The sequence below is a fragment of the Gastrolobium bilobum genome, unplaced genomic scaffold (genome assembly GCF_033153095.1).
Source record: "Gastrolobium bilobum isolate Gb01-03AN ecotype WA unplaced genomic scaffold, APGP_CSIRO_Gbil_v1 utg14417, whole genome shotgun sequence".
NCBI classification, from domain to species: Eukaryota; Viridiplantae; Streptophyta; class Magnoliopsida; order Fabales; family Fabaceae; genus Gastrolobium; species Gastrolobium bilobum.
Genome location: NW_026895174.1, coordinates 134,448 through 146,020, shown reverse-complemented (window position 1 = coordinate 146,020; position 11,573 = coordinate 134,448). Strand labels below are relative to the sequence as shown.

At 34.8% G+C, this 11,573-nt stretch overlaps 2 protein-coding genes and 1 non-coding gene across 3 annotated transcripts; 1 reads left to right on the top strand and 2 right to left on the bottom strand.

Annotated features, from left to right (window-relative positions):
- Positions 1 to 183: 183 nt before the first annotated feature.
- LOC133297208 (uncharacterized) lies at positions 184 to 2,163 on the bottom strand. The gene is made up of 2 exons (XM_061496309.1): positions 1,075 to 2,163; positions 184 to 957 (listed from the first exon to the last, which is right to left on the bottom strand). Exons 1-2 carry the CDS (start codon positions 2,161 to 2,163, stop codon positions 184 to 186), a joined length of 1,863 nt encoding a protein of 620 aa, XP_061352293.1.
- A 37-nt stretch (positions 2,164 to 2,200) lies between these two features.
- On the top strand, positions 2,201 to 2,307 carry LOC133297256 (small nucleolar RNA R71). Its single transcript, XR_009749618.1, has one exon. It is a non-coding gene; the product is annotated as a small nucleolar RNA R71 (small nucleolar RNA).
- Positions 2,308 to 10,457: 8,150 nt separating this feature from the next.
- Positions 10,458 to 11,137, bottom strand: LOC133297229 (transcription repressor OFP13-like). Its single transcript, XM_061496332.1, has one exon. It carries the CDS (start codon positions 11,085 to 11,087, stop codon positions 10,461 to 10,463), a length of 627 nt encoding a protein of 208 aa, XP_061352316.1. The 5' UTR covers positions 11,088 to 11,137; the 3' UTR covers positions 10,458 to 10,460.
- Between the last annotated feature and the right edge of the window lie 436 nt (positions 11,138 to 11,573).

Below are 11,573 nucleotides of genomic sequence, written 5' to 3'. Positions count from 1 at the left end.
GTAGGAATCAACTTATTGTTTTCATTACGTACCACTGTGATCCCACCTTTCTTTGGAACTGTTTGTACCGGACTCACCCATCAATCTTCTCTGTGGTTGTCTGACTGGCTTCAACTCATTCTCCATCAATATTTTATGAGTGCAAAAAGATGGGTTTATTCCTTTCAAGTCTGTAATAGACCATCATATAGCTGTTCTGTCCTCTCTCAACACTTTCAATAATTTTTCTTCTTCGGCGGTTGATAAATTTATGTTGATGATCACCAGGTATGTCTTGCTTTCTCCAAGAAATGCATATTTCAAAGTGGGAGGAAGTTCTTTCAATTCAACCTTTGGTGCACCTGGAATGATATCATCAACTTTCTCTTCTAGCTTTTCAACCTCTTGTTCTCCTTCTGTTGCTTCAGTCGTATTGTGCAGTAGATCTTCTTCTAATGACTCCAATTCCATCAGTGGTTGGAGTATTTCATCAACTGTATCTAGCACTGCATCATTGATCACATCAACCTTGAAGCAATCTCCTCCGTCGGAAGGATGTTTCATAGATTCAAGAACATCAATCGTTACGGTTTCATCATTAACCCGCAACATCAGCTTACCCTGCTCCACATCAATCATAGCCCTTGCAGTGGCTAAAAAGGGCCTTCCCAACAGTAAGGGAATCTCAGCATCCTCTTGCATGTCTAAGATGACAAAGTCTGCAGGGAATATGAACTTATCAATCTTCACCAAGACATCTTCAATAACTCCATCTGGCCTTCTGGTAGATCTGTCTGCTAGCTGCAGTGAAACTTTGGTCGGCTTTAATTCATGAATCCTCAGAGCCTTGCAGATGGATAATGGCATAAGGTTAATACTAGCTCCCAAGTCACATAACGCCTTTCCCACATCAATGTTGCCAATTTCTATGGGAATGCTGAAACTTCCAGGATCTTCAAGTTTTGGAGGCAACTTTTTCTGAATTATAGCACTACATTCTTCCGTCAACGTCACCGTTTCACATTCTTTCAGTTTACGTTTCTTCGATAAGAGATCTTTCATGAACTTTGCGTAATTCGGCATGTTCTCCAAGGCTTCAGCAAATGGAATATTGATTTGTAGCTTTTTGAAGATGTCAAGGAACTTCGAATACTGCTGCTTTTTGATTTCCTCTCTGAACCTCTGCGGATATGGAATTTTTGCATAAGGTGAGAGCTCCAATGGCTTTTCTTGTCTTTCTTGAGCTTTCTTTTTCTCCCATTTGAACTCTTTCTTTTCAGGAACAGCTTTCTCTGCAGCAGGCTCTTTGTCAACTTCCTTCTCTTTTTCTTCTTCAATGGCAGATCCCTCAGCTTTCTTTTTCTCTACTGAAGGCTTAATCACAGGTTCAATTACAATGCCACTTCTAGTGGTAATGGCCTTGCAGTGTGCGTTTGGATTAACGTCTGTATTACTTGGGAAGGTGCCTTGGGTTCTTTCGTTGAACTGCCTTGACAATTGACCAATCTGAGTTTCTAGATTCCGGATTGAGGCTTCTTGATTCCTGAATGAGGCCCTGGTTTCTTGCATAAAGGCTGAAGTGTCTTCCCTGAATGCATTGGTACTTTGAACATAGTCTGATGTGGTTTTGGATAGTTGTGCAAAGGCCTTCTCCCACTCTGATTGTTGTGGAGGTTGTTGTGGTGCTGGCATAGGAGGATTTAGCTGATGATTCGAGCTATAACTGAATCCTGGATGTTGATTTTTATTTCTCCACCCTTGATTCTGGTTATTGCCGTATTGGTTCCTCCCTGGGTTATATGGAACTTTCTGATCATGCCAAATTCCATTAACATCTGCAGTTTCAGGTGCCTTGCAGTCTTCAGTAGCATGAGCACCTGCACAAATACCACAAGTTATTTGAATATTATTAATAGAAGAGACTTGAGAACTGGTAAATTGCTTTGTGAGAGCATCTAGTTGTTCTTGTTGTTTCTTGTTAATTTGTAAAATCTGTTCATTCTGAGCTAAGATGGCATCATAGCCATCAAGCTTCATAATCCCCGCTCTTCTCTGTGGTACTGGAGCATTATCATACTCCTGAGAGGCTAGAGACTCTAGTAATTCCAAGGCTTCCTCTGGAGTTTTTGTTTTTAAGGACCCTCCTGATGCGGCATTCACCAATGTTCTTGTGTTCGGCGTCATCCCTTGAAAGAAGGTTCTCGCTTGCTCCCAAGCTTCAATGCCATGTTGGGGACACTTCCTAAGTAGTCCTTTGAATCTTTCCCATGCTTCATATAGAGATTCACTTCCTTTTTGTTCAAAAGAAGTGATATCCGCCTTGAGCTTTGCCATTTTCGAAGATGAGAAAAATTTGTCCAAAAATTTGTTTGCCAAGTCGTCCCAGTGGGTGATGCTTCCTTGAGGTAACGATTGCAACCATCCTCTTGCTTCGTCTTTAAGTGAACAGGGGAACAATCTGAGAAAAATAGCATCCCGAGACACCCCATTCATCTTCAAGGTATCACAATATAGCAAGAAGTTTTCCAGATGGATGTAAGGGTATTCCGTGCTTCCTCCGGCAAATTGGTCTTTCTGAATTAATTGTAAAAGTGCCGGCTTGAGTTCAAAGTTGTTAGCATCCACGTTTGGTCTAACAATACTCGCCGTCTGTGGAACTCGAGCAGGAGTCATGTAATCTCCCAACGTTCTCGGAGGTGGTGGAGGTGCATTGTTGTCTCCCATTGCTTCTTCTCTTGGTTCTGTTGAGCTTGAAGCTTCTTTCTCTTGCTGTCTTCTTTCTTTAGCAAGTTTTCTGTTTCTTTTTGCTGTTTTCTCTATCTCCGGGTCGAATTGCAAGGAATCGGTGTCAACGGTACCTCGCATAAACCAGAAAAATAGATTATATAAAATAAGAAAATAAAACTGAATTTAAATAACAGAAAATTAAATAACAGAAAATAAGGTCCAATCTAAAGAATTAATAGCTACTATTAATGTTGAAATAGTAATCCCCGGCAACGGCGCCAAAAACTTGTTGCTACTCACGGCAAGTGCACCGATCGTACAAGTAATATATGATTAAGTAAGAGATCGTTCCTACGAGGATTACGGTTCAAGCACTAATTCACTATCGCAAACTTAGTTGGACAATCGAAAGTGTATTTGGAAACAGGATTTGAATTGCAAAATTAAAATATTAAATATTAGGCTAATTACTTGCAAGAATTAAAGACAAGAAATTAAAGGTGTGATTTAACTAATAAAATAAAAACGTAGCTAGGGGTTCGATTTCCTTTAATCTCCTTATTATGATTCGAAGTCCTTCTTTACGTTAATCGTCCTTAATATCAATCTAACCAATTCTTTCGCGTGTTATTAGAGCTCAATCCCTTGTTACCCTAAAACCTTTACAAACTTGAAAGAACCCTAGTTCCCCGGTTATTCCCCAAGAATGCAAGCATTAAGTTCAAGAATCTTAAGGTTACGCAAATTCTATGTCTATCCCTAGAATCATAGCGTTTACGATGAAGTTATCAGGTATGGATCACACACCAACATCCCTATTGTCATGCATTCACCGATGATCATTATATAAGATTCAAGCCTATATAAAGCATTAAAAACAGATAACTTCATTCATGATATAAAGGAAAATTAACACAGCGAATTGTTCAAAACATAATAAATTGACTAAAATCTATCTAACCCTAACTACTTAAAGAACTAGCCGGACATAGCAAAATCAAGAACAAAAGAAAATAGAAAAGCTCCCCCAAACTCCATAAGTGATTGGTGGATCTTCAATATCTCCAGTGAACACTTGACGTTGATCCGTCTCTGCTGCTCACGAACATGAATATGATGTTCCTCCGCGTTCCTTCAGCCTCCAAGCACCCAAAAGTTTTTTTGCAATGTAAAAGTTCTGTATTTATGTTCCCCAATGGCCCTTTTATTGACCAAGAGTTCGTATCCTAGTAGAAAACTCGAATGGGCCTAAGTTGGATCTGTCGGGGCGCTTAAGCATGTTGTAGCGCGCTTAAGCGCCCTAGGACAGTGATTTTTGACTCGCGTTGCGCGCTGAAGCTCTCTGAAAGGCGCTTCAGCGCGCTCCTCGCGACAACTTTTTCTTCTTGTGGCGCGCTTAAGCCCTGAGTTGGGGGCTTAAGCGCCCAGAGGCAGTAGCTATTTGCGTTTTTAGGGAGCTTAAGCTTCTGAATGGGGGCTTAAGCTCCCACTTCTAACAACTTGATAAGATCTTCAATCTTATTGTTTTTGATCTTCTTCTATCATCTCTTGATCTCATCTTTTCTAGTTGTGATCTCTATTTATCCAATCTTCATCTTTGACTCCTTTTGTCAACAAATCCCTAAAAAATAGCAAAGATGATTCCATTAAACAAAAATTCAGATAATGTTCATGATTATTATATTAAACCCTAGTTTTTGACTTATTTAACTTGATATTTTATATTAATTTAGTCTATAAAATAAGATAAACTAAAGGTTTATCATGGAGCAATATACTCGAATGGGTCGACGAAGAATGCAATAAAGTTGGAGCTCCATACCTCATTTTCAAATGCAGAGTAGAGGAGACAAGGGTTGGACCAGATTTAATAAGCTATGGGTTTGGAAAAAGAAACTCGGTTGGAAATGAATCTTGTCTCCTAATATTGTCCAAACTGTATCGAAGAATGGTGCATTTGGCAGAGGTTGGAAATGACTCATATCTGAAGCATTCAAGTTCACGGGGACAATGAGAAAGAGAAGGTGAGGTTGAAGGGGGACCGAATTAGAGAGACGAGGTTGAGAGTTTGAGTGAACAAAAGGGATTCTAAATGAACATGGAGGGTAGAAAAAAATAATTAAAGATTTCAGAAAAAAAGCGGGGAAGTGAAATTTTTCGAGGGAATGAAAATTCAGAGTAAATTTTTTTTACCAAATTACTAAACATTGACTCTGTATCCTAGTATACTAGCACGGTTAGCATCACGCGTCGTGAAAACAACTGTAGAATTCCTTCAGAGACGGTTAAGGCCAAACCGACATAAATTGACCGACGTGAGATCCCCTTTTTCTAGTAGTGGAAACTTAAAAAAAAGGAAGTGCACTGGTTTAGAAGCTTCGTTTCTAGTAGGGGTGTTCGCGGTCTGGATTGGATCGGTTTTGGAAGGAAAAATCATCCGATCCAATCTCTTCGGTTTGATCATGTCATCATCCATTCGGTTTGGATTTTTTTTCAAATCCGATCCGATCCAATCCAGTTTTTTTCGGTTTGGATTGGATCGGTTTTCGGTTTTTTGAAAATCTTAAAATTTGTTTTATAATTATTGTGCAAATAACATTTTTTTGTATAATAGGCTTTGTAAAAAAAAATTAAACAGAAAAGTAAATGATAATATAATTTTTTTTTTGGCAATAAGATATGAAGCTTTACACAAATAAATTTTTGTTGATGAGATGTGACTAGGTTTTTTCTTGGGTTTAGTTGATGGGTTAATAGGTCTTGGGTTTAAAAAAATTTTGGCTATGATGGGAGGAAAGACCCAAGTAAGTAGAGGTGAATTAATATATTGGATCGGTTTTCATCAACCCATCCAAAAACCGATCCAATCCAATTAAAATTTGCGGTTTTTATTCGGTTCTCGGTTTCTCGGTTTTTCGGTTTTCGGTTTATTCGGTTATCGGTTTTTCGGTTCGATTACTGCGGTTTGAATCGGTTGATGAACACCCCTAGTTCCTAGACAGGAATCGTATATATATATATATATATATATATATATATATATATATATATATATATATTGGTCAGAAACCTTTGCGTAACAAATTCTTTTGAACTTTGTAAAATGTGTTTTTTGTTATAAGATAGCAAATTTTGGATGGGCACGTAGGGATACGAGAATGGAGTTAGCACTATAAGAAGCTACTATTACACTCAAGCCGGGTTTGACTCTTTAAGAATGGTCCCGCCACTTTTCTTTTTCTTTGTCTCAGTTCAGAGATCGAAGAGGAGATTTGTTCCGAATCCCGAACATCTCAGATTTGTTTATATCATACTATGATCGAGGAATATAAAAAATGCAACCCACCTTTCTTTTCAATCTTCGACGCTTTGAAACTCAAGTGCATGTGCTTATTACGCACATACGCAAGGATGTCTTTATGTACATATATGGTGTAATATATATGAAAATTGAAGTGCAATTTCACTGAATGATATCAACAGATTATGGAATCTTTTATTAGGTCACGACAAGTTAATGTCATTATTGTTAGGCCTAACTCTCAATCAATTTCATTTACTTAAGTATTTTGTTAATATATATCGTTAGGGCATATGTAAGGGATCAAAAATAAAAATATTGAATAAAAAGTATGAGTATTTAATATGTTCAAATAATGCAATTAAGTCTAAATACATTTATTTGAGGAGAAATTTATTGAATTTCTATCTTACTCTTTCAAGTTTAAATATCTTTATAGTACTGATAATTTAATTTTCAAAATTAATTACTCTGGATTTGTCAAAATTGTAGAAATTTCATTTAATTGATTCATTTAAATTTTGGTATAAATCTCCCCATATCTAGAACTAGAAGCCACTTCGGGTCCCGGTTAATTTTGAATTGAGCCAATGGACCACTTCAAGGCCTAAACTGGAAACATAAATTGCATGTTATTTTATTTTTTTGAAATATTTCAATCGGTTCATCGCTTCGCGACAAGTCTGATTCGAGGCGGATACAGGATTAAGGCTTTAAACTCCTTCCAAATGTGGCACTGAGGAGAATTGAACACATGCTCTCTTCTCTCACCTACTCAGCTCTCATGCGCCAACTGAACTACCACCATTTGATTACTGCATGTTATTTAACAGACAAATATTGCTAATTGATTCGTTTAATTAGTTGGTTGATTATTTTTTATTGAAAAAATATTTTTCATTTTAAAGAATACAACTTTGTATTATTTTAGATGAAATGACAATTTTTTGGTGCAAAATTGGTATTTTTTATATTCTCTCTCCTCCATTTTCTATCTTCCTAATTTTATGGAGAAGAGAGAATATAAAAAATCACTAAATATATACTAAAATAACATCGTTTTATATAAAATGACACAAAGTTATGTCTTTTAAAATGATAAATATTTTTTCCATTTTTATTTATTTATTTACTGAATTAAAGATTATTGCAATTAGTATTAGAGTAATTAATTGATTTTTGAAGATTAAATGTTTAAAAAAAGAGAAATAGTTTATGGGAGAGATCCACTTACCACCAAAAAAGTTTACAACTCTTACAACTAATTTAATCACCGTTGATTTCCGTCAATCTAACGGTTATAATTTATTGAGAATTAATAAATGTGACACAATAAATGTTATTAATTTATAACCGTTAGATTGACGGAAATCAACGGTGATTAAATTGGTTGTAAGAGTTGTAAATTTTTTTGGTGGTAAATGGATCCGTTCCCATAGTTTATAATATAAACTTATTTTGAAGAAAAAAATAATTAAGGCCAAGACTTACGTGCAAAATATTTAATTTATATAATATATTAGACTAGATTATTAGATAGCAAACCTTGTTTTATAATGGGTTGATTGTTTTTTTCTTCTTATTTTATTTATTTTGACAGAAGGTGAGTCCAGAGTAGTGGTAATGGAATTTTCCTCATTCTTACTCTCGTTAGTGAAATTTAATGGGAAGAGATTTTTATTCCATTTTGAGGGTGGATGGGATTTGGTGATAACATCATTTTTATTGTTACTATCAATTCCATAGGGACCATACATCGAATGGATTCTTGGTTGCGTGACATTCTCTTCCCCTCAACAATGTGCTGAATCTTGTTTTTTCTAACAACCTCTAATCTTCTTGAAAGTGACAAAGATATAATATCTTTTAAGCTTTTAGTTGGTATATAGATAACGTGTCCTACCAAGTTCTATCATAGACACACAAAAAATGGTCCATTGAAAAGTATTTAAAAATTTTAAGAATATGGAATTTTCAAATTCGCAGTTTCAATTTCAATCTGAACAATCTTTTAGGCAATTACAAAGCCTAATAGCAGTTTTTTGTGCTTTTCATGAATACTGCAGGCAGCTATATAATAGATTCGTACCTCACCAAAAAATATAATGGATTCGTAACCATATTCCAAATTTTACATACATAAGTGCCATATAAAGACAATGCTTTTGAATACAAGCCTATGATATATGGATATACACATGTATATGCATTCATAATTTCATATGCTCAGTTTCCTGTATCTGGCTCAGGACCATGATAACACTGTTGTTGCAGGTGCGCAGAAAATGAGTTCAGTATAGAACAACGCCAAAATTCTGCGCTGGATTTGTACCCGTCATTTGACAATGACTTCCCAATTCAAAACTAACGGCGTGATCTCCATCACCGTGTCACTTCGATGAACCTATCGAATGGCAAGAGAAGCAGCTATACGTATATATAGTCACAAAAATCCATCTCCCATTTTGCACCGTTAACTTTGTGTGTACAAAATCATACCAAAGTCACATGAAAAACTCAATACGAGTTCACAAGAAATCTGTTTCTTTATAACAACTTTTGTCCACTTCAACACTTTTTTTCTTCTTTTTCAAAATTATTATTTCTCAACTCTTTTTTTCTTATTTTTTCTTTGTCCACTTCTGCTTCTTTAGAAGATCATACATGTAAAAATACGTGATATTCATTTTTTTTTCTCTCTTTTCTTTTGATGACCCACACATTTTTACCTGTGTATAAAAAATATTAGTCTCTTTAATCATTGGGTTTTCATTTTGTCCTTTAACATGACATGGTAAAAGTTTCTTACACATACAATATTTTGTGGGACCTGCATTTTTTGAGGCAAAAAAAAAAACTAAGACACATAAAATAAATCTCAGTAACATGACACAATCACTCTTCTTATAAGATAACTCTTATAAAACTCAACATTTGCAAACGAAGCTCCAACAAGTTACCCAGACGGAAGTCTATGTGTCATAAATGACTTATAACTCTTATAAAACTCAACATTTGCAAACGAAGCTCCAACAAGTTACCCAGACGGAAGTCTATGTGTCATAAATGACAAGATGCCGTTGAAGAAAAAGCATTACCTAATGGTGCTGACCTCATTTTCTTCTACTATATTCATACGTGTTATATTTATTGATTACTATAAACAATGACATGTTTCCTGAGCAAAACTATGTTCAGATTGAGAAAGAGAGAAAAAGACTGTCTATCGCAGTGAAAGCAACTGAGGATTTACTAACATTTAGGCATTTAGCCGCATAAATATTATAAATGGATCCATCAGACATAATGAGTTCACCAAACCACAAAAACACAGTATAATTACGACTAAAATAGGAATTTCCTGTTATCAAAAAAAAATAAATAGGAATTTCCAATCCATGTCCTACTAGGGTTGCTCCCGGTCTATTTTGAAGCAAAAATTATTCAATTTAATTCTTTTGATTTTATTATTTAACTATTCATTTGATTTGAATTTTTTTTTAAATCTAAACAAATCCAATTTTATTTGGTTTAGATTAAATTGATTTTTGATTTTTCAAAAAGTCTAAAATTTAAGCCTATAAATCATTAGTTATATCAAAATAAAATTATACAAAGTTATAAATTACCGAAAAATTCAATTCTTCGAACTAAAACAAATTTTAAAACTTATGAAGAGCTAAAATAGATTAATAAACAATAAAAAAACTAAAACAAAATAATTTATTATCAATACCATCGAAAATTCAAATCTACAAAATAACAAGATTTTAAGTCATCATCTTTTAAAAATAATAAATACATAATACATTAGATCGGTTTAGATTGGATCTATATTCACTAACCAAACTAAAAACCAATTCAATCCAACTAAAATATGCAATTTTTTTCTATTTTTAATTTTTTGGTTAATTGAGTTATCAATTTTTTGGTTCGATCACGGTGATTTGAATTTGTTGATAAACACCCGCATGTCCTACTACGCTCAGAGGGAAACAGAAAGTGACAATTTGAAGTATCCCTCACACGCTCAATTCGTGTGACCTCTAACACACTTGAACACAACGACACACAGACTGTGTAATATAGAGAGAAAACCATGGAAGTGATCACTATTTCATAAAAAAAACAAAGTGAAAATTTAAAGTCACTTTAATGCTACCAGGTTTACGTACAATTTACTCAACATTAAATCAAGAGTTTGCAGAGAAAGATGAACCTCATCTTCACATTAAACAAATGGCGGACTCAGGAAATTTTGTAAGGGACAACAAAATTGCGAATATATTCTTCTATGTAAATTACAATTATCCCTGTGACAAAAAAAAATGAAAATACTACTTATAATTAAGGATTTATATGAACTTGAAGGGACGATTATTATCTATATAATAAAAAAAAAAAAAAACAATGTTGTTCATTTAAATGAACTTAATAAGGGCGATCGACTATCTTAACCCTTCGAATTCTTTGCTAGCTCCATTAAAGGAGAAGAAGAAGAAGATGAACAAGAATTAGTAAATGCAAGATCAACCAATAAATCAACAAAAGCATTAACAATAAAACCATGATTGTTTTTATCATTGGCCTTCAAATACCAAAACAAAAGGTCCTCGAGACTCTCCCAGTCCTTGAAGCCATGAGTCTCAACAATCTCCTCCATGGACTTTCTGAAATCCACGTAAGGGTCATGTGAATCCATTGACATCACCACGCTATCTTTGAATGGCGAGGTTCCAGAAGAAGCTTTTGCTTCAAACAAGGTTCTTGTCTCATCTGGCTCGAAGAAAAGTCGATCTGAACGCAACCCACGAATCAATGTCTCGATTGAATCCACGCCTCTCGAGTCCTCAGAAAACGTTGAGAAGCTTCCACACTCTTCGGTGAAAAACGATTCAGGGCTTTCCATGGTGGCGTCTAAGAAGGCTGAGTTAATGGTTTTGAAAACAACGCCGTTTTTGGCTCTGAAAGAAAGGGTTTTCGGTTGGCGACAAGGTGGCCAAGCCCATGATGATGATGATGAAGAAGAAGAAGAAGAGGATCTTACATCTGTGTTCTTGAGAAGAGAAAGAAACTTCATTTTTTTTTTTTTTTTTGGGTTTTTTTGTTAAAAGTTAATTACATTGAGGGTACTGGAAAATCTGGGTACATATGAGTTTTTGAGGTTTCGATTTGTGTGTTAAGGTATTCATTAATGGCAAATCAGAGAAGGGTTGTGAGGGAAAGATTTGAAGTAGCGGTGGGACAATTTGGCGAAGTTGAATACTTATCATAAGGGCTGGTTGGTGGGGTCAACTCAATATATCTTCCTATATTAATTTTTTACAGGCTTTAGAAATGAATGAAATTCAGTCCCATTTATTATACTTGTGTTTTCTTTTGTTTTTTAAGTCAACATTCAAATTTCTACACTTTGGGGCACTAAATATAATAAAACAAAACAATATACAAATATTAAATATAATATTAAACTAATACAATAATAAATTGAACATTTAATTTTCATTGAATTTGATGGGGAATAAGTGTAACTGATCTTTTTCTTCCACTTTTTTCAAACACACCC